Source organism: Leptonychotes weddellii, chromosome 11 (assembly GCF_054177405.1).
Source record: "Leptonychotes weddellii isolate Sample4059 chromosome 11, ASM5417740v2, whole genome shotgun sequence".
In the NCBI taxonomy this organism is placed as follows: Eukaryota; Metazoa; Chordata; class Mammalia; order Carnivora; family Phocidae; genus Leptonychotes; species Leptonychotes weddellii.
In genome coordinates, this window is record NC_138379.1 from 38,788,872 (window position 1) to 38,816,092 (window position 27,221).

Consider the following 27,221-nt stretch of genomic DNA (forward strand, 5'->3'; position numbering starts at 1 on the left):
TGTTTTTCTTTTTTTGAAAAAACCTTTGCAGTTCACCTTTTAAGGGAGATAACTCCACCTGAAAGAGAGAAGGCGAGGAAGGTCCATCAGTCTAAGTCCTTGAAGTTCCCAGCACATTTGGAAGACTCAACATGTTGTCAGTGGAATGTCCTTTGCAAAGCCAGTTTGCTCTAAACAGACTAACCGAGGCAGAACATGCTCGAATCTGCCATTTTTAACATCAGTATTAAATGGGGCTGTTCGCCTGAATTGAAAACAGTTTGTGGGGAGGGTTTTTGCCTTTTGGGGGAATTATTAATAGTTGCTCAATCCATGAAATATAAGATGTATCCATTTTGTCCTCTCTGACAATGCAGTTTTTCCCCTTCCAGACAAGGCCTTGTAGGCATCACAGCAAAGTCCTTTACTTTGCCCGCTTGATGATGATGTGATATTGCCATCTTCTTTTGGTTCTTATTTGAAGAATGTGGGGCAGATCCTATTGCAATAAGTTTGTATATGATATATCTTTCAGAAGGAGATTCTTCCTATGGATTGGGTTACCTGATTGATTATTAAAGCTTTTTTGTTTCAACTTAAGTAGACATTTGCTTATACATTAACTGTACTGAATTATCCTGTCATGTTGGCTAGTCATCCTTTCGCATCACTGCATCCATTTGGGCTTTTAGGGTTGTCAGGCCCCTTTGATGATCAAGATAATTTTAAGTTCATCTCCCAAGTACTTTGATTTTAATAAAATATTTTTGTTTTTTTGTTTCCAGTTATTTATAGCACAAAATTATATAGATTTTTCAAGTACATTGAAAACAGAGATGTGGCCAAATCAGTTTTGAAGGAGAGGGGTCTTAAGAAGATTAGATTGGGAATAGAAGGTAAGACATTTTCATTACTTTCTATTAATTTTCTTTTGGAAAAAAAAGCAAGGTTAAAAATCAAATCCCATTTAGAATATAGTTTGAGAAATGCATACTTTGTGAAAACTCAAATGATGACTGAATGAATGCTCATGCAGTAGACCTATAAATAACAAAACTTAACTTCCTTTATCTGAAAAGATAGAAAGCCATTAGAAATTTTTATTTAGGGGCGCCTGGGTGGCTCAGTCGTTAAGCGTCTGCCTTCGGCTCAGGTCGTGATCCCAGGACCCTGGGATCGAGCCCCACATTGGGCTCCCTGCTCCGCGGGGAAGCCTGCTTCTCCCTCTCCTACTCCCCCTGCTTGTGTTCCCTCTCTCGCTATGTCTCTCTCTGTCAAATAAATAAATAAAATCTTTAGGAAAAAAAAAAAGAAATTATTATTTATTCCATAAGATCTCCTAACAACAGGGAGAAGTGAATTTGTCTTTTCTGTCATAGGTCATCACCTGATGCATTTTTGCCTGAACCCATGTAGTGTGTTTGGGCACACGTGTACATGTTCCCGTAAGATTGGCAGGGCTCTTTGCCCATTAGTGATCGTTGGTGTTCCTCAAAGCCCAACAGAACTAAAAACTACTATCTGAAAATGCATGTAGAAGCATGTTAGTAGCTTACTGGTTCTTAAGATACTTATTTTCAAATTAAATACAGATTTCAAATTTAATTTCAGCTTTTTGAATGCATACATTTTTATATTGCTTTTACTTTGTGATTTAAATGGATTTTTCCAGATGCCACGTCAGATACTTTTATTTTAAGTGTCCTTACTAAGAACAAAGTGTTTCCCTTGGCATAACGTGGCATAGTGTAAAGATTAAAGGTTCTGGAGCCACATTACTTGTGTTCAAATCCTATGACTGAATAATTCTATGACCTTGGCCAGGGCACTTAACTTCTCTGTGCCTCAGTTTCCTCATCTAAAATGGGAGCATTAATAAGTACTTTATAGGGTTATTATAATGACAGAATGAACTAATACCTGAAAAACACTGAAAACAGGGCCTGTCACATAGTGATTTACCAGCAAATGTTTGTGATGCTGATAATGAAGATAATGGTGTTGATCAATGACCAGTTGAGCTGTTGGAGATCACAGTAACGGGCTGCTGAGACATAGGAGAAAGAATGACCAGAAATAGGATCTTGGCAGGAAGGGAAAGAGACTTTGGGTTTAAAAACATAGTGGAATTGTTGACACATTAGCTTCACCAGTGTGTGTTGTCTTCTGTCATGTTGTAAATAGTGGTATTTAGCTGTTTGATTTCAGAGCTAGAGAGAAGGCGCCTGGAAGCTACTGCAGATTAGGAGGATGAGGAAGGCCTCTCTCAGGCAGAGATATTTGAGCTGAAGCTTGATGACAAGAAGGTTGGAACCAGGTTATAAAAAAGCCTTATACATTATGTGAAGGACTTTGGACATTCCCTTGAAGCATGAGGAAACCATTGGTAGTTTTTAAGCAAGGATGTAATATGATTGATTATACTTGTATCAGAGTGGTGATTCTGTGTGGAGGACAAATTGGACTATGATGAGGTGGGAATTTTAAAGACTAATAGTCGGGGCGCATATGCCTTCAGTTCAGGTCATGATCCCAGCGTCCTGGGATCGAGCCCCGCATTGGGCTCCCTGCTCTGCAGGAAGCCTGCTTCTCCCTCTCCCACTCCCCCTGCTTATGTTCCCTCTCGCTGTGTCTGTCAAATAAATAAAATCTTCAAAAAAAAAAAAAAAAGACAGTCTAAGAGGAATCAAGGACAAGGGAATAGAGCTGGAGACCTTTCTGAACTCTAGTGCTGCCCTTCAGATGGTATTGACTGGAAGTGTGAAACAAAGAATACATTACAGAGGGTCTTTAATACATTTTTAGCCCTGCTTGCCCCTGAGCCACATACATACAGTTTTTTCTGATTCCAATACAGTCTGTAGCCCATGAACCCATTGCCTGTCCTCCCCACCATTGCCTGTTTTTTATAAAGTTTTATTGGAACATAGACATATTCATTTATGTATTTCTGTGGCTGATTTCACTTTACAGTGGCATAGTTTAGTAGTTGCAAGAGAAGCTGAAAATGAGCCTGAAATATTTACTATCTGGCCCTTTACAGAAAATGTTTGCCAATCCCTGGTCTAAACTAGCAATTCTTGCTAGTAGGAGGGAGGGATAGACTTATAATAGTTTCTAAGTAGTATCTTTGGAAAAATTGCGTTACTGGTAAATGACTGAAACTTTTCCCTAACTAGAATTGTCTTCACTAATTGTTACTTTTCAGTAATTATCCAAGAAGAGGAAGGTATAATTAATCAGCTTTGGAATTGCCAATCTGAATGAACTGCTTGGTTGTTGGGAGTAGTGTTAAAATGATAAAGGGCTTAAAATACTGGCTTTGCTGACCTAGGTGCAGAAGTATACCTAGAACCAGTGAAGCTGGAGAACTCTATAGCTCTTTGTCTTTTAACAAAAAAAGGAAAGAAAAAACCGAAGGCAATATAAAGATGAGATTTAGGTTTAAGGAAATTAGAAGGCTAATGTGGCAATAAATTGCAGGCCTTGAGGCCAGATAATCCTGTGAAGGGAAGGGTTCAGGGATATTAGGGATACACAGGTAGAGCCCAAGATGCACCAGACTACATACCATTGTATTTAGGACCTATCCCCTCCAGGTTTTTTTTTTTTTTTTTTTTAAAGATTTTGTTTATTTATTTATTGGAGAGCAAGCGAGAGAGAAACAGCATGAGAGAGGAGAGGGTCAGAGGGAGAAGCAGGCTCCCCGCTGAGCCGGGAGCCCGATGTGGGACTCGATCCCAGGACCCTGGGATCATGACCTGAGCCGAAGGCAGTCGCTTAACCAACTGAGCCACCCAGGCGCCCCTCCCCTCCAGGTTTTTACTTCAAGAATATTTTTCTGGTGGTTGGTGTATTGAGTGGCTGAGAGGATGGTGGAAGTTTGTGTGAATTGCATCAGTAGGATTTCTGTGTCTGGCTGTTGAACTGATGACCAAGCAGATGGAATATTGGTTTCCTTTCTTTGTTTTGTTTGTTCAGGAACTACAGCCGAAAAACCCTCTTTAGGCTAACTTGGGTGAGAAGTGTGCAGGACTGTGTGCACGCTTGTGTATGTGTATATCCTCAGTTTTTAAAACTTTTCTCTCCTCCAGGTTATCCTACCTACAAAGAAAAAGTAAAGAAAAGGCCTGGGGGCCGCCCAGAAGTGATTTACAACTATGTCCAAAGACCCTTTATTCGAATGTCTTGGGAGAAGGAAGAAGGAAAGAGTCGGCACGTAGACTTTCAGTGTGTAAAGAGTAAATCTATCACCAATCTTGCAGCAGCTGCCGCAGACATTCCCCAGGACCAGTTGGTAGTCATGCACCCAACTCCACAAGTGGATGAGCTGGATATTCTCCCTATCCATCCCCCTTCTGGCAACAATGACCTCGATCCTGATGCACAGAATCCAATGCTGTGATGCTGATGTTCCTTGAAACCATAGCATGCTACTCTTCACGGTGACGCTGCACTCTCCACATTCTGCACTGCAAGGCCGCTCTCTTCATCGTGAGATGCACATGCCAATGTTTAGGATATTGCAGTGTAGGCTTTTTTAAAGACCAAAGGTAGCTGAATGGTTTTTTTAAATGAGTACAACTCTAGCATCCTGAGGTTCCAGTTATATAAATGTATTTGTTTACCAGTAGGTTTGTGAAATTGGTTCTTTGTATGGGGGAACAGTCCTTTTTCACACATCTCGATATTTTCAGAAGTGGTGAAAATTGGCACCTGGGGTATTTTCAGCTTAGATTGATATTCATCACACCCCAGATAAAATGTAGAATATTATATAGTTGCACTTTATAAATGGTTAAATGGAACTGTTCAAGCCATTTTTATAGTTGTGATGCACAATATAACTGAAATAAGTGCTTCTATCAAAGTATTCCTTCAGTAAAATGTGTATAGTCTGCTGCCTATGATGGGCAAAAAAGGAGTATTTATCATTGGGCTGATTTGAATGATTTGGAGGAGACCCAATGCCCGTATCTTATTTCTCTCCAATGCTGTTTTTGCCCTTTTAGAGTGAGTCACATGCAGGAAGTGTGAACATCAGAGGTGGTTTATTATCCAGTCTGCCTTACCCTTAATCTGTTCAGATATTTATTTACTAATTTTTTTTCCTTAAGAGTTATGGGATAGGAAAATGAAGTGTTTGCTCTTCATTTACTAAATGATTGTAAACTCGTTTTTCATCAAAATAAAATTCCACTGTTTTAATGTTTCTGATCAACTTTATAGACACCTTGACCAGATCCTTAGTCTCATAATTAGATTTCCTGTCTTGCTGGCATCCATATAAGTAGAAACCACCGAGTAGCTCATGGAACTCCCGATTTGGTTTGTGTGTGATGAAGCACTTAGATTCCCTAGAAATCCACAGCAGTGTCTGACTGAAAAAAGAACATTTTCTAGTCAAACCTAAGAAGAAGGGTGAAATAACTTTACTAGGTTATAGGATAACCTTAAGTGTCAGAACCAATTTCTGACACTGGTTCGGTGTTTTGTCCGTCATACTGTGCTGCTTTTCTAAGCAAACTATTAGTGCAAGTGCTTTTTAAAAAAATACTCTGTGGCCCAACTCAAGAAGGAAGTGGATGGAAGTACTTAGGTGCTTTGGGTCCAGGGTCACTTAATGTGTGAAGCCACACAACCGTGGGCGTAGAGGAGTTGTAGGAAAGCAGCCCATTTGTTACAACTAATCTTGAATTTGTAATTTCATAGGATTTGAAATTTGTGTTTAAGCAGTAACATCACTGTACTCACATAAAATTGCAATAATTTGGATAACTATTTTAACAGTACAGCTAAGCTAACAGGGAAATTTTGTTAAGTCCTGGAATGATTATCAAAGGCCAGAAAGGCACTGTAAATGTTACTGGCATGGATTGTCCTGAAATAGCCACGGTAGAAAACTGATCCAGCCCTGCAGCACAGGGATTTTTTTCTATTTGAAATGTGAACAGTATTTATAGAACAAGGGAAACATTTATTAAAAATATTTAACTGTCTAATACATTATACTTTAACCCATATTTATAGTAAAGGATTCTTACAAGGAAGAATAAACGGCTTTATGATACAGTTAGTATAAGAAATATCCACATGGGGGACTTCTTTGTAGTGTAAAAACACCATACATCTGAAATGACCATTTGCATATAAAAGCTACCAATGATGCTTCTGTGCACGATGATTAAAAAATTCAACACAAACAGAATCCAAAATATACAATTAATGCAAGCTATCCACAGCTAGCCCAATAATCAATGATGAGGAAACACTGGAGCAGGCTTAGTTCCACTTTGTCTGAAGTTACACATAGTAAGATTGACTTGTATCAATGGCTCTGAGATGGCTCTTATGAGGACAGTACATAAAAGCTGTTCTCTCTTTATCCAGTAAGCTTCACAGACTGTAAAACTCCACCAGTAATGCACTTTGATACTGTAGCTGTTGCCAAAGCAACATGTAGTGTTTACAGCGGCCATGGCAAGTCGCTGAAGTCAACAGGACCACCCAGCCCAGCATCTGCTTCCAAGAGACTCATTATGACAGCCATCGCTGCTTCGTCATTACTGGGACTGCTTGAGCCTTGGTCGTTTTCTATCATGTCTATGCCTATGTGAGGATTCTCACCTGTAGGGGGAGATAAAGACCGGTCGGTCATAATACCAGAGCATGTTTAACTTTAGTAAGCAGTTCCTAAGCACACTTTTAATAAGTACAATGTTCTTAACAGGAAGGTGGGAATGGCGGAAGAGAATGCTTTTGGAGCTGCACTGCCATAATATATTTTCTTTAGAAACAAAGCGCTGAAAATGCAATAAAGATTAAAAGCATTTGAGTTGACCTCATTTTGATATTCTGACATAACCAGTTACAAGGAGGGAGATACGAAAGGAAAGAAACAGGAAAGTAGGGATTAGGAGGGGAAAAAAAATCCAGAAAGACAAATAGCAAAAAAGATGGGTGAGATGGGAGAAGCAAACTCTACCACTTTTAATACCCGCTGAAATACTTACTGATCATCCTTCCAGGCTTCATCTCTGAACCTTCATCACCTCTCCCAATGAAGAGCTGACGGCCCAGGTGGGGGGAAGAGCCTGTATGTATCTAGGCTGCTGGAGTCTCCTTTTGAGCTCCAGTGACAAACCTGGAGGCTCCCTCCTCCCCCCGAACTCAACCATTAAACTCAACTTTGAAGATTTAAACCGATTTTAAACCTTTAAACTTAGTTTTTATCAAATTTATCTAGAACTAGCTTGTTTTACTCATTCAGTTTTTTTTTTTAATCAGAGAGAGAATGGGAGACAGAGAGCATGAGAGGGGGAGGGTCAGAGGGAGACGCAGACTCCCCGCCGAGCAGGGAGCCCGATGCGGGACTCGATCCCGGGACTCCAGGATCATGACCTGAGCCGAAGGCAGTCGCTTAACCAACTGAGCCACCCAGGCGCCCCAACTCATTCAGTTCTTAAAACTAACTTTATGCCAGATGTTGTGCAAGCTCATTGTAGTGGAAAGGAGTAATAATGCTACTTACCAAGAATAGAGGAACTATCAGAATATGGATAACCTGGGTTTTCCTGAGCCTGCCCTGGAAGTAGGCCACTAGAAGGAATGTCTGGAGTCCCTCCATTTAAAATCTACAAACAAAAGTGAAGATTTCATATCAAGAGTTTCAACCAGTACTGTACTCAAGATCATCAAGAAAATGAAGCATGTTGGAAAGGTAGGGGGAAAGTGTTCAGTTTCCTATTGGAGGATTTCAAACAAGAAACTGTTAGTAATGGTCACAGTAAGAAAAACCTCTTCCCAAAGTATTTTCTCGGTATAATTCAACCCACACAGGCACTTTAAAGGCTGAATGAAATCCCTAGAGCATTCGATTATCTTGGATCACCTTATTCACATGATTAAGGCCAAGGACTAAATTACCTTGGTGAGCTGATTAGATTTCAGGAGAGGCAGTGATTTCAGATCTTGCCAGTAGGTGGCATTACAAATTTATTTTCCCAATCCAGCTTTTTGGTAGGGAAACCTTTAAGAATTGAGAACTCCAAAGAACTTTTGCTTACATGTATTTATCAATATTTACTATATTTGAAGTTAAAACTAATAAATTTTTAAAATCTAATAAACTTATTAGATGTTAACATGAATAGCATTTTAATGAAAAATAGCTTTTCTAAAATAGCAAAAAGAAATGTCATTTTAAAAAAATTTTTTTGTAAACCAAATGTCTGCCTTAATAGGATTTAACAGGATTCTCATTTTCTTCAGTCTATTTAGATGTCTGATTGAAGTATATGAAGGAAATCAGGTATGTAGTTGGGAAAGGGAGGTCCTATTTAATAGCTTTTTCCAATAACTTTGGTAGTCTTTGATACTACATCAAAACTCAACAAGTGAAGTTTCTTAAAGATTAGGTGCAGTGTGGAATCGGAAACCGTATCAATGAAATTCTTGTACTCTATTATATAAAAACCCATTGGTATACATTTGCATGATTTTGAAGTATCTTGCTGCATTGGTTATTTGGAAAACACTTGGCTGATGTTGACACATTTCATTTATTATAACGCAAAACATCCCCATTGTTAAAAGGTATTTCTGATGATGAGGTAATAGTAAGTTTTGGGAAGCTGTTGAGTTCAAAGTAGCAGATACAAGTTTTCCAAAAACTCATTTTTGCTTGAAAGCCAAGTTTTATCATGGGCAACAAATACTGTCAGCTGTCTTCCTTGAACTCACCAGTTCATTCATTTAAATGTATGCTAAATACCCAAGTCTGAACAAGCGTAGTTTGCAATAGTAACAATGGTGTCCCTTGACAAGAGCAGTTCCTTTAGCTCATAACTTAGCACGCGGGTACTTTTCCCTGAGACGACGGACCATTGTACTTCAGTATGCAGCACAAGTGCTTTACGCATACTTCCCATTTTGTAACAGTGTTAAAAAGGTTTACTCAAGGATTTTATAAACTCTTTTTACTGCTTATTAAGGATATCCTTAAATGAAACTGGCTTGATTTTTTTTTTTTTTATTGTGAGTATATGGTGGTGAAGACTACACGGACTACTAGTCCTGGTTGGTGCCACTGCCATGATTTTTGCCAAAGCACCAGTTTTACCCAATGCTGCTTTTTGCACTATTAGTTCATGTATCAACACAGTGAGAGGAAAAAAAAAGTTTTCGATTATGAAAATAATTTTGACCTTGCAGATCCCTGAAAGGATCTTGCCTCCCGCAGCACCAGGGAGCTGCTGCTTTAACTGAACCTGCCTTAGTGCCTCTGGATGTCCAGACTCCTGGAACCTAGGAGGTGCACTCAGAGCCTCACTTTTTTAGCTTGACCCTGAATGAAATAACGGTCAAGCTAAATGGCTCATTTTTGGACCTGCTCAATTTAAAAGTGACTGGGAAGGGCCGGAAGCATGGTGCCACCTTTACTCTCCTGGCTTTGGTACAATCTGCTGTCCTTTCTAACTCTCGTCTTGTTTAAGCTACTCTTACAAGTCCTGTTGCTGAGGGTCAGGATGTATTCAGAAATTTTTTCTGCCAGATCCATTTTTGTAAGCCCAAAGAAAAAAGTTTTTCCATTAATGCCTCAACAGTACTTGGGGTTTTGTGACGTAGAGTACAGTGGAAAGAATCAAAAGTCAAGAGACCTGACTTTAAGTTTGGGGCTATACTTGTTAAATGATTAGCCCAGCATTTAATATTTGCGAGCTTAGATTTTGCCACCTATAAAGTTGTGAGGCTAAGATGAGAAAATGTACACAGAAGTTCCCTGAGTAATATTTAAGCACTAAATTGGCGTGATCACCTTTCAAAACAGGGTAGTGGGATTCTTGGTAATACCAGGAAGTCAAGTGCCTAAAAGTTGAAGTGAGAAGCAGAGAAAGGGATACCACCCCAAGGAGATGGTGGATCCAATATGGAGGAAGGACCTAGGGATGTAACAGGAGAACAGGCCTAAGAGAAAAACCTGTAAACAGGGATTGGGATGTACCAAGCCTAGGCTTTATCTGTTGGTGCTATCTTCTGAGTCATTACCAAAAGCCAGGCACTTTCACATATATTACCTCATAACAGGACTTCATATACAAAGATGCTGAGTGTCCTAACCTATAGGAGCCCTGTTATAAAACAAAAGTAGGGCTAAATAATTATACAGGGCCACACAGCTAGCACATGGCAAGGCCAGGCTTCACGACCAGGTCTGTCTTTCACTGATCACTCTTACCCATTAATTTATTGACTTTGAAACCTTTGGTGGGGGTAGAATCAAAACTTCTTTTCAAACAGAAATTTTTACAGCAGATTCCTGTATAAAATAAAGCCACCCTGTAGAAGCAGGAGTCCTTGCCCTCTACTCACTAACCACCCTTGCCCCGTCCTACCTGGTAGCACCACAGCTCCTGGTAACCTGAGCCTCAGAGGAATGCAGTTCGGAAAACCCATATCCTGCTTTTGATACAATTTGTGTTCTAGGAGTCCTGTCTGTGTAAATTACAATATTCTTTCTCTCTGTATGTTTTGGGAGGTAGGGGAAGGAAGACTATGTCCAAAGATTTCTGGCTCATCCTAACCTGTATTACCATCAGGCACTACAGATTTATGATTTGCAGTTAACATGGCTCTACACTTGTAAATTCTCTGGCAAAGATGAAAACAGATGAGTGGTTTCTAAGCTTATTGATAGTGTCATCTTCTAGCCAACTCTTCATGAGCGCTGGCGACTGATACAGTACTTGTACCCAGTGCTGTCCTATCACAGGAAACCCAGGCAGCAGAGCCCCCACGTAGTCTGCAGCTGCGAAGGCACAGCTTGCCTTCCAAAGCACCAAAGTGCTCCTGCTTAGTATTACCGTTTCCCGTGCCTGCACTAGAGACTAGTGATATTTTCTCCCTTGAAAATTCTTGGCAGTGAACTAGATAATTTTTTTCTGTGAGGTACTCACTAATCCTTCCTTCATGGGAGCTCTTGAATTGTTCCCTCAATGCAGTGGCCTCCCCATTCCTTAGAACATTCTTTCTGCCTTCCCCTATTCACATGGAATAAATCCACTAAGGATATCAGCAACCTCTCTAGCTCCACCCAAATGCCTTATACCTAAACTCACACAGATGCCTTTATTTAAAAGAGGGTCCAACTTGTTTCAGCAACCACAATGATAATCACATACTCCCACCCCCAACATTTCAGAACTTGGGCGAGAGGCTCTCCGGATTAAGAAGGACCTTAGTCGAAGAGTCATCAGCCTTACCTTCTTGCCTCCTGGAGAAGAGGCATCAGGGGGAGGTGTACTTGTGATGTTTAATGGGCTGGAGCCACAACTGGAAGGTGAGGACCCTCTTATTCTGTCAGAGAAAAGAGGAGTTAGTTATATTGCCTTTCCTTTTCTTCAGTGGGGTGTCAGGGGTGGGGGGTGGGAACGAAGAAGGATGAAGAACTAGAATAGGGATTGGCAAACTTTTTCTGTAAAGGGCCAAACAGTAACTGCCTAGGCTCTGTAGGCCAGAAGGTCTTGATCCCAACTACTCAACTCTGCCACTGTAGCTTGAAAGCGGCCATAGATAATATGGAAATGAATGGGTGTAGCTGTGTTCCAATAAAATTATGTTTACAAAAACAGGCGAGAAGCTGTTACTTATCCCACAGGCACGTGATCTAGACTGCAGTCCCTGGAGTCCAGCATCTCACTGACAAAGCCTTAGTTTAGAGTTTGGGTTTCAGGTTGTTGAGTTTCAAGTAAGTGGCCAGTTTCATTTCTTATAGAATCTAGATCTCAGAGTTGGAGGGGACTTGAGAAGTTCAATCTCTATCTTTGATACCATAAGCTAGAAACCACAGCAAGTGATTTATCCTCTTCCCTACAAACACTTTTCAGCTAGCGAATACTCTCAGGAAATGGAAGGTGCTGGGGTGGCTCAGCTACACCTAGAAAGCAGCCTTGCAGTAGGAGGAGTAGAAGGATGAGGAGGAGGGGTAGGAGTAGGGCAACTGTTCCCACCGCCTTCAAAAGCAACAGGTGATGAACAGGGGTTCCAGGCCCTCTCAGCTGGTAGGTTTCTCCTCATAGGAGATTAACAGAGAGAAAGTCTTAGAACTGTAAACCCACACACACGCTCGTCAGGCTGAGGGAGCTCAGGAAAGGAAGGAACGGCCTGGCGGGGAAGCCTGCGTACGGTGGCAGCTGTGTGACCACCAGGCCCTTAGCGTCTACAGGGACGAATGCAGCTTCCGGGTTACCCAGGCAGCCCGCTCCCAAGTGCTCAGCAGTCCTCTGGCCATTGGCCTGCGCCGCCTGGTTCTGTAGACTTGGGAGTGAATAAGCTTTCTCCAGGATCATAAGCTCCTCAAAGGCAGGATACAACTATATGCCATGCACTCTCAGCACACACAGATGGGTACTAATCACTTACTAAATTGCTGAATGTCTCCCATCTTCCTTTACTTATGTCTAGGAAACCACTATTTTCCTGGGTTCCCCATCTTGGCATTGCCTTTTCATTGTTATTTCATCTTCTAGTCCTTAAATTACTGATTTTTCTTTGGGACAGTATCATCACTGAGGGATGGGCCTCATTCCTGGGTTATTAAGCATGTTCACCTTCATCTCTTCCTATTCCAATCCAACTTCCATATGCTTATTAGCATTAACATAAGTTATTATTAACAACATTTTGGACATCCATTCAGCATCCTACAATGAATGGGGTCTTACAATTTTTTTCCTGTCTAAACTTCAGCATTTTTTTTATTAGGATTCTTAGCAATCTCCCTTCCTTGCTTCAGCTCACACACACTCCCTTTTTTCTATTTTCATAAAGAAAATAGACTTCTCAACCATTGTAAGATCCTTGAGGTCAAGGACTGTTTTACACTGTTCTTGGATGGTTTCAAGCAAGGCACAGAGTATGTCCATAGTGGCCAGTAAGAATCTGATTATCACTGCACTCTGCCCTGACATCTTCCTGAAGCAGACCCAAGGGGTCATAGCCACCATTCCCACAGGGTTGGAACAGAACTGTCCTGCCCACTGGGATAAGAGCCCCTCTATGGCCAACTAGAAAACAAGACCAGCCTTTAATTCTCCTGAGAGAATCAATCCAGTGGCAGCAGGGAATAAGTTTTCCCTTCTCTTATTATGTTCCATTCAGCGTGCATTCCTAAGGGCCTGGTTACTACCCTCTCCATCCCCCAAATTCAGATGAACATGTAACTGCTTCCCTCTTAATCACTACTCTTAAAGACTCAGATTTAAACAACAATTTTTGGGCACTCACCATATGTCAGTTTCTGTTCTAGAAACGTTCCTGAGACCTCTCACACTCCTAAAGCAATCCTTGAGAGATAGTTATTACCCGCCTTTTATGGCTTAACTCAACAGAGACCAGAAGTTAAGTGAATCTCTTAAGCACAGTCAAGTAGAGGCCCAGAACTCTAACCCAAGTAAACTACTTCCCCTCTCTTTCATATGGAAAAGAAGCCCTCTCAAGAGAGCTTCTGCTTGGTCTCTATTACTAAAGCTAGGCCGCTTTTTGACTAAAAGCAGCTAATGATTTGTTAAGGCCCAGATCACGGACTGTCACCGCTCCTGCAGTCCTGTATTGTTAGTGTTCATCCATCCTCATTAGCCCCTTGAGTCATAATACAAAGTAACAAGAAAATTGAGTCTCCCAAAGAATTCCCTTTAACTCTGGCCTGTTTGGGTTTCACTCTTGAAGGCAAGGTTTCTCAATTTCGGCACTACTGGCATTTTGGACTGGAAAGTTCTTTGTTGGGGGTGGGGGAAATGGGAGGGAGGCTGCCCTGTGTACGACACGATGTTTAGCAAGCAGCATCCCTGGTCTCTATCCACGGGACTGTTTAACAGCAACATCCTACCTGATAAGACAACCACAAATGTCTCCAGATACCGCAAAACATCCCTTGAGGGGTAAAATGCTCTGGGTAGAGAACCACTGGTTTAAGGGTACAACTAGAAGGTGTTACTTGCCTGTGGATCTCCATGATTTCTTCAGCAATCATTCGACCTATTTTGCCTGCCCCAGCCCTGGTTCCCCCTGGAATCCCTGGAACAGTGGGGTGGGTCCTCTTTGGGCCACCTACAACAAAGGAATCTGAGAGTGGGAAAGGGCAACCAAGGAAGAAATGCTATTATGAGTTAAAACCAGTTCATCTTGTGATCCACTTGAAGTTCAACCTTCGGGTTACGGCCCAAGGGGCAACAGAGCACAGCTTGTCAGGAAAAGACATTCCAGCAGAAGGCTCAAGTCTGCATCCAGGATCAGAGACCAAAGCAAAGCATCTACTTCCCCTCCCGCACTCAACATGTTTCCTGACCATCACCGTATGCAAGCCAGGGTCACAGAGGTAAGTCAGCAGCTCTGCCCTCAAGGAGCTCACAGTCTAACAGGGAGACAGACAAGATGAACAATGGCTGGAACCAAGTGCGGTAAGCTTGACCGGTAAGCCCAAGGCACCCAACTCCTCCAGGGCCAGGGGCAGCTTCCTGGGAAAGTTTAACTCTGAGCTGAGTCTTGAGAGAGGACGAGAAATTAGCTTGGCAGAGAGGTGAGGATGGGAAGGCATTCCACCCACAGCCACCAATATACACAAGAGCACGGAGGGGGGACGAAACTTGGGAGACTACTCCAGGAGATCCCTCATGAATGAGGATGCAGGGGTAACAGATGACACCACAGGAGCTACCCATCTGATCCTGAAAGGTCTTGGGTACTGTACTAACGGATTTGGATGGGCTCCTGAGAATAAGGGGTGCCAAAGCACTTCCCACGGAAAAGGCACTTGGACTCGGTTACTGGAAAGTCCACTTCACAGAGAATGAATGACAGTGGAGAAAGGGGATTGGGTGGGGGAGTGAGACTAGGGTTAGAAAATTCTCTGCAATGATCCAGGCGAGGGAGATGGAGAAGTCTAACAGGTAGAAAGGACAGGATTTCGTGTTCAGATAGAATGGGCGAGAAGGAGGAGTCAAGGTTTCTGGCTTGAGCAACCAGAGGAGTGCAGAGACTGGGTTTGGAGATGCTGAATTTCAGGTGCTTTTGAGACTCCAGGTGGCTCTGTCCAGGAGGCAGCTGGAGAGACAGACCTAGAGCTCTGGAGACAGACCAGATGTAGGAGTCCCTGGTGGAGACGGGACTGAAGGAAGCCATGCAAGCAGAGGTGGTCCCGTGGAAGGATGAGTCAAGTGCAGAGAGCAGGGGCCGGGGCCGGGAGGGAGCCCCGCTCCGTATAGCACATAGCCCGGTGCTGACAGACACCCTCCGCCCACCACTGGAGCCAGTGACAGTCACCAGAAGGCACCACGTCCCAGTCACTGGGCAACATGGGGGAAAGCCCAAGAGGAGCAGGGAGTTTGCTGTTTCAAGGGCTTCCAGGGTCCAGGCAGCCTCAGGAAAAGCAAAAATTGAGCTCCCTGTATTCCAGGCTCAACAGAGAAATATGAGAGGACAACGTCCTTAGTGCTCATCCCCTGGAGCCTCCTTTCTTACATGGGGGCTGGGGACACTTGGGGACAGGGTACGCTGGCCAAAGCGGCTTCTCACGGGCAAGCCCCGATGCCCCTGCAGCCCATAGTTACCTTCTCCAGAGGGCAGCATGCTGTCCATGCTGTGGGGGGACGCTGTGAGCTGCGGGAAGGCTGGGTCCCCACCTTCCAGGACGTTGGCTCTGTGAACATCCCAGCAATAAGGAAACATGAGTCAGGCCTGCTCAGAACTGTGCACCTTTCACCTTGGCCAAGGTGTCCGGTGTCCACTCTGGACCTGGACAGGCCAGAAAAGGACGTGTCTGTCTGAGTGGCTCAGCGGGGCTCCTCGCCGTTTGAGGACAGGACAGGCAGCATTCCGGCCTTGGGCCGCACTGCCTGCCTGGGCCTTCCTGGTCCGTACGGGACACACGGTCCAGCAGAGAAGGGGACCCCGCGGCCCCCGCTCCGAGGCCTCCTCCCCCGCCACTCTGCAGGGGCACCTCACCCCGGCGCCCCCCCGCCACTCGGCTCCAGCCACGGGGGCTGGGTCCGGACACCACGGGGAAGGAGATGTGCGGAGCAGTTCTGGCCAAAGAGCAGGTCCTTCCCTTCTCGCCTAGCTGGGGGCCGAGCCTCTGAGGCAGGCTTCCGGCTGCCAGCACTGGGGCCACCGGCCTGGCGGGCGCGGACACCCGGCCATCTGCAGCCCGGGCTGCTCTGAATGGACCGCCAACCCTTCGTCCACGGCAGCACCAGGGGCGCGCAGGGCGCAGGGCCGCCGGGACTCGAACGCTAACTGCTGCACTGGGCAGGAAACGCTGCTGTCTCCTGGCGCAGTTCCCCAAGCCAGGGGCCTGCGCGGTCTCCGTCTGGAAGCGTGTTCTGTGTTAACACCCCTGGGGGCTTCTGCCAGCCTTGAGGCTTCAGAGGGTATCAGCAAGCTCGTGGGGAGGGCTGGGGTACTCGCTGCCGCCCGCGCCCGCGCGCGCCTTCCCAGGGAGAGAGCCCCAGGCACCTCGAGCTCGGAAGCAAGGGAGCTTCTGATCCGGGGAGAACACTTACAAAACAACAGTGTTGGTTGAGACAATGTATTCGACTTCCTTGGTCCAAGGGTTCATGAAACTGAACCATCGACTCCGCAGCGTGATGAAAGAACCATCTTTGATTTTAAACTTATAGCAGTTAGTCGTAATCTTTTCTCTCGTCTGTAAAACTGAAAATGGAAAGAAGCCATGAATATGGTTCCCGCAGGCCAACATACGAAACCAGCCAAATCCTAAGTGTGCCAGGTTCCAGAGCCACCACTGTGTCATCAGCCCGGGGCGCGGGCCCTCGGAGAACGGGTTGTTTCCGAGGGCTTCATCCAGAGCCTTTCGGTTCACGTGTGAGTCACTTGCTGTTGTTCAGTGTCTGAAACGAAGGCTACCGACATCGGACTGAGATGAGCCTTGAAGGGAGCAACAAACGTCCCGGGGGCCCGCGTCCTTTCCCCATCACAAAGCCTGATGGCGGAACAGCATTTTTAGGACCTCTGACTCCAGGGGGGTCACCCACCTAGTCAAACTTCATTCTTCCATGTCACAAACATGTAACTGGCACCTTTCACGGGCCGGGCACTGGAGAGAGAAGGGAGACAGCACGCGGCCCTGCCCTCAGGAGAGGAACGTGAGAGGCAGCCACGCAGAGGAAGAGATCAGAGCCTCGAGGCAGGAGTACAGGTGTGTGGACAGGAGGGAGGGAAGAACCCAGCAGTGCCCGGCGCGTGGCACGGCCTGGTGGGGGCAGGAAATGAGGAGATGTCCCTGATGCCTCTGCAGGCGGGGGTGGGGGGGGTGGAGGGGGTGAAGCTGAGGAGGGGGGTCAGGGTCAGGAGGTGGAAGGTCCTGAATGCTGGTCAAAGGTTTTAAAGGCAGGAAGTTTAAGGAAGGATGGGACGTTATCAAGCTTAATCCATTGGGGCGTAAACAGGACAGCTATGGAAGGTGGAAGGTGGAAGGTGGGGCAGAAGGGAGCCTGCTAGGAGTCTCTCACAATTACCGGCTGGGCCCAAGGGCCGGAACTAGGGTTGTAGTACCAGAGGCGCAAGAAGGGGCCTCTTTGGAAACGCACGTCTGAGGTGAATGAACGAGGGAAGGGCTCAGGACCGGCTCCTCTCTCGGGAGGCTGGTATGTGCCCACGCCACAAAGCAAGAGGGAAATACAGGAAGCATGGCAGGATTTTACAGAAGAGAGAATCAGATCTGTTTGAGCCATACCAAATCTTTACAGGGTCCGTGTAACAAGACAAGGGACGCTTTCCAGAAAGCGCGCTGTCCTATGTACAGGAAACTGCTAGGCAGTCCAAGGTGGGTTCACTGTGAGGGGATAAACGGGGCCCGGGAACATCAGCCTCTTCTCAGACATGTTTTGGCCTGAAGACTCCTGGCCTGGCTGACTCCCACATCATTGGGGGCAGATTTCTCTGGAACCTTTATGTGGACTAGTTTCAAAGCAGGGGGGCACCTTAAAGTTAAGACCTTTTGTACCCGCCCAGCTTACCTTGCCTATGACATTCTGCGAGATGTCCTATGTCATCTTGGTGAAAATATTCATAACATGATGTGCCTAGAAGTTCTTGTGGTAAATATGCCAAAATAGCTGTTGCCCTAGAGTTTTTTTAAAAAAGAAAGTTGTTCAGACAATTAACAGCATCTCTGCAGTGGATGAACCCCACTGCGCTGATGAGAACAAGGTCCAAGCTGGGTGGATGTATTTTTTTTGTGCAACTGAACTTAACCAACACTCTAAAAACAGAGGGAAGAGAAAGAAAAGCAGCCTCTCAAAGGGGCCGTTATCCCAAGAAAGGAGACTTAAAAATGGTAACTATAGTAGTCAGATAAAAATGTGACAGAAACCCAAACCTCAGGGCAAAGCTTCTCCATTTTATTACTTTTTTTTTTTTTTTTAAATCAAATGGCCAAACATTAGAAGCTCCAGTGGTGGGGGCCACAAGGGCCTTGAAAAGTGGCGGCATCCTTTTCCTGCATGTAGTGACTATTTCTAATAGCCAGAAAACTTATCAGCCTGTGAATATTCTCAAGGCGGCCACAGAGAGCAAACTGGGCACATCAGGGTCCTCAGCTCAGGTCTACTACTACCACTCCGCTGTGAATGGGAGGCGGCCAGTCTTCAGGTGGGGCCCCAGGTCCTCATCCAGAAAAATGAGACTGGACTAGATCAGTGTTGCCAGCGGAGCTTTCTGCAATGGCGATGTTCTCGATCTGTGCCATTAGCCTCACAGAGCGGAAGAGTACCCGTAACATGGCTAGTGAGCCTGAGGAACTTTTAGCTTAGTTTTAACCAAGACTTGAATGGCCGTATGAGATTACCATAGCCAACGACCATTGCATTGGACAGCTCAGGACTAGATCATCTTTTCCAAGTCCTACATTCCAGAATTTTAATCACAGCCATGGTTCTGAATATTCCACGCACATTCAGACAACATCCTATGCCTACCATTTCTCTCCTGGCCATGGACATCGAACCACGACGTCACCTACTTAGCTGTCTCTACGTGCCAAAGAGTGTTAAAGAGAAAATCTCTGTATCTATGATGATATTCCGAAGGGTCTCATTTTTTAGCAGAGATCCCCATCACTTCCTTCCCTCTTTACCCTGATGGCCCAGCCTGCTCTGCTTTACTCAGACGTGAAAATCTTACACGATTAGTGTTCACGGGTAACACGCAGACTCTCACCTCTGGTCTACAAAAACAAACTTCCCGTCTATCGCGTGCCGAGACACATACTCCATAGACTTCACCCTGATTTCCCCGTTCACCGGCTGCGGAACCATGTGAGAATGCAGGCGTCCGATGGCGACAAGGCAGCTGAGGTTACAGCCCTCGTTGTCCGGTTCGCTGTCCTCGTCCAGCCCCATCTTTGTGGGCGGCCAGCTCTTCAGGTACCCTGTGCTGTGGATGGTGCAGAAGCTCTTTCGATCTGCTAGAAAGCAAAGTCCGCGGTCAGTGTCGGGCTGGGGGCAAGCAGGCTCGGCAGCCTGGGGCGGGCTGGGTTGTGGGAAGGGAGTCAAACAATAAACAAGCTTCGCTCTCCGGAAGGGAGACTCCAGAGAGAGAGGAAGGCACGGAAGTGGGCCGCTATCATCCAGCGTCATCTGTGTGGGGCTGGGCCCGTTATGCCAAGAGCGTCACATATACCAAGGAAGGAGTAGCTCCATCTACCTGGGGAGAGGAGGGCTGCCCAGGAAAACCAGGTAGGAGGTGGACCAGCTAAGGGACTAGAATGGGCGAAGGTTGAGAAGGTACAAAGCGCGGAGGCGCGTCCGGTACGAGAAACAACGGAGGGCTTGGCGTGGTTGAAGTGGAAAAGGGGGGCCTGGGAGGGGATGGACACAGAGCTGGACAGGCAAGTGGGCGCAGGTTACTGGGGTCTTAGACTATTTGCTAACAACCGTGTGTTTCTCAGACAGGGAATGGGGAGCTTCCAAAGGCACGTAAGTGGGGAAACAGCAAAAGCAAATGGTGCTTTGGACACTGCAGGAGCAGAGTGCTAGGGAAACCGGAGGGCTAAGGATCAGGAGGAAGACAGGCAGGAGCGGAGACGGCGAGAGATGGGGAGGGCTGTGCTCTGGTGCCGCAGTGAGGACGGGCAGGCGGGGAAGCACGCGGGAGAAGCTTCTGAGAACTCTTGAGATTTACTATGGATATCAGAACATTTGGTACGAAAGAAAGAAAATGAAGGGGACCCCAACTTTTTTGGAGTGCATGCTTGCTGCTCACAGACTCAGGGAAGAGAGAATAGAGAGTACGCTGCAGAGAAGAGGGAGGATTTCACTTGGGGACACACTCTGTGGAACCACCTGTGGATTCTGACAATAAACACATCCTTATGGAGGGTTTATGAAGCAGCGGGTCTGTGCTGGTTACTGGGAAACCGGGAAACCCATCAGACACGCCAGCATGGAGTTTCTAGCCCCTGGGGGGAGACAGACGTCAAACAAGTAACCTGAGGGGGTGAGTGGCGGCCCCGGACGCCCAGCTCTAAAGGACCAGCTGGCTGAAGGCAGCTGGCGGGGGCCGGGGCCAGCAAGAACGGACGGAGACCTGGGGCAGAAAGGGGGGCGAGGCGTGGACAGGAAGTTGGCACAGCTGAGCACACGGAGTGGCGGGGGGTGGAGGGTGCACGGTCACGGACTCGCAGCTTCTCTCCAAGAGCAGCGGGGCACGCTGCAGGGTTTTAAACAGGGAGCCGATAGAAAGCTGTGCTTCCGAAAGATCATCCTGGCTGTTGTGTGGGGAGATGGCAAGTGTGAAGAGCCGTGGTGAGCGCGCAGGGGGGGCCGGGGTCCGAGGCGGATACACACTTCGTCACCGTAGTGGGAGACGGAGTGAACCGGGCTGGGGGTGCCTCCCCAGCTTCCAGTATGTGAACTGGGCGGCGACGGTGCCATTTACAGCGCGGAGGAGCTCGGGTGGTCACTCTTACACAGATCATGTTCGAGGAGCCCGAGGACAGCGGAGCAGGCAGACAGAAGAAGTGGGTTTATGGATCCGGAGCTCAAAAGAGAAGTCTGGGCTAGAAATCTAAACTGGGCATTCCTGGCGTATACGTGACACGGCAAGCTAAGGGAGTAGATGACATTACCTAGGGGTCAAGTGTAGATAGAAAGGTGGCTCAGGACACATGAGGAGCCAGCAAAAGGAAGTCGGAAGAGGGCCTACCATGGCAGAGGATGGGGGAGACGAGAAGAATGAGGTTTCGTGGAATCCTAGGGGAAAAAATATTTCAAGATGGAAGAAAAACGAAGTGTCCGTTGTGTCTAGCAACAGGACAGTCCTGGGTGAACCGAGCAGGGGTCATTTCGGTGGACGGGCGGGATGCTCGGCGTGGTTGGCACTGTGGCTGAGGGTACTCTTTCTCAACCACTTTAAAGCAGACCGGATTTACGTGGAGGAAGCTTTCCCACGAATCGCTGTCTGGGTGACAACCACCAGGGCTTCCCAACCTCTCCTGCTCCCCAAAGGCCCTCCCCAGTAGAGGGAGAATGGCACTGCTGAGCCCCTCAGTGCACAAAGCCAGCCTCCCCTGTATTAGGATTTTATTATTTTTTGAAAAGATTTTATTTATTTATTTGAGAGTGCAGGAGGGACAGGGAGAGAGACTCTGAGGCCGACTCCATGCTGAGCGCCAGAGCCCCACGTGGGGCTCGATCCCACGACCGCAAGCTCATGACCTGAGCTGAAACCGAGAGTCGGACGCTTCACCGACTGAGCCCCCAGGAGCCCCCCCTGCCTCACTGTATTAAGACTTTAAAGAAGTGAAGTGGTTACCTTTTTTCTTTGAGCAGGTAGAGGGGAAATCCTTGTCTTCCACCTTTACTGAAGGCCTGTTACACTTCATCCTACAGAAGAAAGAACGTCGTGCTCCAGAACATAATCGAGATGGCCCAGGGGTTATATCTGTTTTAACTGGAAGTCCAGCTGCAAATCAATACACAAAATGTGATAAACTGAGAGTAGTATTGTCTGTCAGGAGGGGGAGTGTGACCTTGAAGAAAGCCTCTTCTTTCCTGCCTCACTGTTTTATAATGACCACACCATTCCTCCTCAGTTTAGGCCATAAAAGATGCAACATGGGGAAGTGGGCCATCAATCTGGAAAGGTCTCCAGATCACCTCGAATGCAGCTACTGGTAGGAGGAGCAGGACCATGATCCCATGAACACTGGGATACTGGTCTATAGACCGTGTCCGGGGATAACACGAGCCCACCGTGGGGGCGACCATCAGAGGAGGGGCCGCTGCCCAGGGCTCCTGCTGGGCGTCACCCCTCCAGCCTACCTCCCACAGCCACCCCAGGGATCGGAATGCGCACGGCCCCCCCCACCCCGCCCCTGCTCGGTTTGCTCCAGCCACAGAGCGGGCGCGACACCTGTGTGTCCATCCAGAAATCGCTTTCCCTGCTCTGTTCGTCTCTTCACCGCCTGGCACACAGTAGTCATCCTTTCAAACGCACCTCAGCTGTCACCTACTCGGTGATGCCTGTCCTCGCGCCCACACGAGAACGAGTCGTCTGTTCTCTGTGCCTGGTACTATCTCTATGGCAGTACCTAGTATGCGGGGTGCTGTCTCCTGGTCTCCCTGACTATATGGTGAGAGCCTTAAAGGCAAGGACCAAACGTCACCTTCTTTTTCTCCTCACGTCACTACCAAAAACTGCCAGGGCCAGACTATAAAAGGCAACAGGTACCAGGGGCCGTGTTGAACTTTTAGAAACTTAATGAAAATATCACAATACTGCCAATCGTGCCTACTGTGTGCCAGGAACTGCCCCACGGGCTTCATGTATATTAATATATTTAATCCCCGTAACTACCCAATGAGACAGGTACTGTTTTGCAGATAAGGAAACGGAGGCACAGAGAGGTTAGGTAACTTGCTCAAGGTCACACAGCTGGAAAAATCAGGGAACCAGGAAGTGGTTGCCAGGAACCTGGCAATCTGACTCCAGACTCCACCACATTCTTAACTGCTGCAGCCACAGGACTGATGGGAGGAGGGCTACAGGGCCTCACTCAGGAGACATCGGGGGTGGGGGGGGGGGATGTGAACGGTGGTTCCGCTGCTAAAGAAGGAAGCCAGGAGCGGGAGCCGACTAACGAGGAACCACTTTGGCCAAAGAAACTTTTATGTTTCATGTTTTCTTACTTTTACCTTAGGAGGCTGCATGTGTGTAACTCAGGTAAACCGAGGGAATTTTTTTTGGGGGGAACCAATCAAACTGGCGTGAGCCCTTGAAACTCAGGAGCATACAAGTGGGAAGTTCTAGATTCTGGGGGGGGGGGCGGCGGGGGGAAGACTGAAAGCCAGAAAGAATCAAAGTAGCTGTTTTTCCTCTCAGTGGATTTGGACATTGAGTTGTTGCTTCTTTATGTGAAACAAAACAAACAAATAGGGAGGAAGGTGGAGGACTGCCTTGAGCCAAAGAGAGCACCTGTGACCCGGATAAAGGGCAGAGAGGAGGGGGGCCAGAGGCCAAGCGTGGGGGCCACAAGCGGCTGTCTTCGCTCGCGGTCAGAGGGAGCCCCGAGGATGCAGCCGCAGCCTTCTCCTGGACTCACTTTTTGCATCTATGAGCCGCTCCCGGGGCGCCGTGTCTGAGGACGAGAGCTGTTCCTTCACTTTGGCGATGTCTTTAGGGTGCAGGTAGTCAAACAAACTCTGACCGATCAGATCATTCTGCGGGGATGAAGCACGGAAACGAGTCAACGGCGCGTGGAACAGAACTTACCCAACAGGTGCTTTGCCTTTGTCTTTCTAAGCAGGAGAATTTCAAAGATTTCCCATGTGAACATGTACACCTGTCCAATCACTCTGCCTAGATAGAGACACAGGGAACGAGGCATTGGGAGTTTGGTTTTGGTAACACACGAGGGGAAAAGGGCTTAATTATATGGATACTTCTATAAATAGTTCATGCTCCCCGAAGGCAGGAATCTTTCAACTGCACACGTTCCCTTTGATTGATTTCTGATGCCCACGAAAGCCCTTCTAGGGACACAGGGCGTGGGTGCAGACTCTAGCCCGAGTCTCCGTGCTCTTCAGCCGCGACCACCTTCATAACTTTGCTCGAAGACCAAGAAGAGCAAGACACTGTGGACACATTCAACTTACATCCCTTCAAATGTATACACATGTTTTTTTTGATTCTTCTATTCTGCTGCCTTACCAACTTCCCGTGCAAACACCAGCAGGTGAAGGAGTGAGTGAATGAATGGATGAGTAAAAACGCTGGGGACAGAGTAAGTGAAAAACTCTGCTCTAGAAGCTTTTGGGAATGTTTATCTTATTTGATCCTATGAACAATCATAAAAGGTAGGGGTTATTAGGGTCTTTTTTTTTTTTTTTTTTTTTTAGAGGAAGCCAAGGTTCAACAGAATTAAAAAGAGATACATCATCACAAACAAAGTATCGGTGGATTCCCAATTGTTTTATTCTCCGGTATTCTATTACCTGCCTTTCCTTGTTAGAGAGCCCCTTGCCTCCAGCCTCCCACCCCCCTTCAGTTGTGGCATAGTCATTGGGTGGCAATAAGAAAGTATAAAGCTGCTGATGAGATCACAGTTAAACCTTCCTGTGAGGGAAACGTGGAATGTGCAAAAGTCTTTTTTCTAGGGGCCCCTGGGGGGGCTCAGTCGATTAAGTGTCCAACACTTGATTTTAGCTCAGGTCATGATCTCCAGGTCGTGAGATCGAGCCCTCCATCGGGCTCTGCACTGAATGCAGGGTCTGCTTAAGATTCTCTTTCCCTCTGCCCCTCCCCACCATGCACGCATGCACACGTGCTCTCTCTCTCTCTCTCAAAAATAAATGAATCTTGGGCGCCTGGGTGGCTCAGTCGGTTAAGCGACTGCCTTCGGCTCAGGTCATGATCCTGGAGTCCCGGGATCGAGTCCCACATCGGGCTCCCTGCTCAGCAGGGGGTCTGCTTCTCCCTCTGCCCTCTTCCCTCTTGTGCTCTCTGTCTCTCATTCCCTCTCTCTCAAATAAATAAATAAAATCTTTAAAAAAATAAATAAAAAAATAAATGAATCTTTAAAAAAAAAAAGATTTTTTTTTTTCTAGGTTTAAATTCATTTCTCTGTTAAGAAATGACAAATTTTCTGGAAGAAGCACTGGGTGTGTGTGGGCGGACGATACAAGCATCTTCCATGTGACTTGTATATCATAATCATTCTAAAACGTGGGGTGACCTTTCCGGCTGCTGTGAGGCTGCCCACCACCAGCCCGACAGGAGTCATACCTGACTGTAGTTGAGGATCTTGAAGACAGACTCGGAGACAAAGAGGATCTTCCCTCGGTCACATCCTACGACAAACAAAAATCCATCTGCTGCCTAATCAGGAGAAATGGATAATCAATTTATCACACTTTAGGAAACACGATTTGTAATCACTCTGATAGCAAATAAGGACTTGTCTGCTAAGTATCCAAAGCAGAGAACTGTCCTCATTGACAGTCACAGGATGCTCACAACTAACACATCAGGAGAGGAGGAAGATGCTCTCCAGGGCAGGTCCGGACACACAGATCATCTAATGATTATAGGGGACGGTCCAACTGAAGTAACTTCTGTTACAACAGTGAATTCACTTTAAGACTTTTCCTTTGAGGGTATCAAGGTCCGGAGAAGTCCTATTTTATTGCTTTAATTATAACTATGTAGAATCATAGAATCTGAGATTGAAAGGAACCTTTAAGATCAAAACGCCCTCTCCTGTATCCTGACCACCATCTGTCCTCAACGTGAACACTTCCGTGTACAGAGCACGCTCTCGAACAGTGCTTCTCAACCTGGGGAGTGGTGTGTTGTCTGTTGTTGTTTTTATGCTCATGGTCTGGGTGGGGCTGGATCAGGAGTCTTGTTCTCACCCCTACTCCAAATGATTCTCATGTACAAGGACTGAGAACTACTGTTCTTGACTATCATTTCTTGATCCAGGGCTGGGCTGCTTATATCCTAAGGGAGACAAGAAAAGCAAAGCAAAAATTTCCCCTACATTCTTCTTCCCTCTTCTTCACCTTAAGTACAGATAAAAATCTAAAGTCCCGGGACAGGCGGCTATCGAGGCCGGACGCCATTAGGCTGAAGCGGATAAGCACTGGAGCTGTGGCGCCTGAGACACTAGGCTCCGTGGTGTGTGTGTGAAAGCTGCCCACGGCTCTGCAGAAGGCCAGCCACTTGGCCCCTGCTGGGGGCTCCCAGTGACGGGGAGGGGGCTCCACACTCAGTCACGTACTTGCATTCATGCTCCGCTCCCACAGTTTTAATTCAACAGCTTGCTTTATTCGCCAGTCCTCGGTGTCTTCTGGGGAAAAATCTAGAGGAACTCTATTCCCCTTTCCACAAAAGGGCCTTGGGGGATGTAATATAATTCAAAGAAGTAGGAAACGAGCTAATGTGCCGGAGGAAAATCACGGCACACGCACCAGTACGGCCTTGACGGCGGCAGCAGGGACCGAACCACCGCCCCTGGGACTGCGCCTGGCCCCTCGGCCGGAAGGGAGCTGGGGCTGAGCTCTTCCTAAGCTAGCACAGGGGCGGGGGAGGACAGTGGAGAAGAAGAGACTTTCCAAGCACCATCTGCTGGAAGCCTCATCCAGTCAAGAGCTAGGGTATTAATAACTTGCAGGCAACCTCCCATCTCACAGGAGAAGTGTCTTGAGGCTTTTCACAGATGAAGTGAAGTGGCCCAGAAGGGGCCTCGGAAGAAGCTGCCCATGACATCCCGGAGGGAATGCTGGGCAGAGTTGGGCCTGAACCCGTGACATCAACAAAGTGAGTCTCAACACGTCCAGGGAGAGTGAGAGGGCTCCAAAGGCCAGTGAATCGCCAGTGAGGAGAGGCTCAACACGTTCTGACTCAGTTTCCCTCGAGCAGATAAACACCACCAGGTGCAGGAGCTGGGCCCAGGGCACAGCAGATGAGCAGAGACTAAGAGAATGCCAACAGCACCACGGGGCCACATGGAGACAGGACAGGCTCCCTCTTGGGGGAGGACAGGCTTAGTAAGGGACACAGAAGCCCTGGTGGGGTCTGCCTAGCTTTCAGAAAATGGGGAGGTGGAGTACCCAGCCATCATCCACTGATCAGGCTGACTGCTCCCTGACACACCATCATGGAAGCCATTTGGAAAGCTCTCAGTAGAGAAAGTGGTCCGTCAGACGCGCACTGGGAAGGGAACG

General features: G+C 46.9%; 2 protein-coding genes across 20 annotated transcripts in view; one reads left to right on the forward strand and one right to left on the reverse strand.

Annotated features, from left to right (window-relative positions):
- The window catches only part of BTBD10 (BTB domain containing 10), a 74,909-nt gene extending 69,722 nt beyond the window's left edge, over positions 1-5,187 (forward strand). For all 4 annotated transcript variants that reach the window (XM_081798568.1, XM_031041621.2, XM_031041624.2 and 1 more), the window contains 2 exons: positions 765-875; positions 4,074-5,187. In XM_081798568.1, coding sequence (XP_081654694.1) covers positions 765-875; positions 4,074-4,384 — 422 coding nt within the window. In that variant the 3' untranslated portion in view covers positions 4,385-5,187. The remainder of the gene's footprint in view (positions 1-764; positions 876-4,073) is intronic.
- Positions 5,188-5,935: 748 nt separating this feature from the next.
- BMAL1 (basic helix-loop-helix ARNT like 1) overlaps positions 5,936-27,221 on the reverse strand; it is a 99,074-nt gene continuing 77,788 nt past the window's right edge. For 11 of the 16 annotated variants that reach the window (XM_081798558.1, XM_081798564.1, XM_081798562.1 and 8 more), the window contains 11 exons: positions 25,279-25,371; positions 23,597-23,714; positions 21,808-21,957; positions 19,213-19,459; positions 18,012-18,118; positions 16,536-16,686; positions 15,585-15,673; positions 13,977-14,085; positions 11,241-11,334; positions 7,511-7,613; positions 5,936-6,606 (listed from right to left, as the gene is read on the reverse strand). In XM_081798558.1, coding sequence (XP_081654684.1) covers positions 6,446-6,606; positions 7,511-7,613; positions 11,241-11,334; positions 13,977-14,085; positions 15,585-15,673; positions 16,536-16,686; positions 18,012-18,118; positions 19,213-19,459; positions 21,808-21,957; positions 23,597-23,714; positions 25,279-25,371 — 1,422 coding nt within the window. In that variant the 3' untranslated portion in view covers positions 5,936-6,445. Of the gene's footprint in view, positions 6,607-7,510; positions 7,614-11,240; positions 11,335-13,976; positions 14,086-15,584; positions 15,674-16,535; positions 16,687-18,011; positions 18,119-19,212; positions 19,460-21,807; positions 21,958-23,596; positions 23,715-25,278; positions 25,372-27,221 lie in introns of those variants that run through there. The other 5 variants (XM_081798565.1, XM_081798563.1, XM_081798561.1 and 2 more) reach the window with 2 other exon arrangements.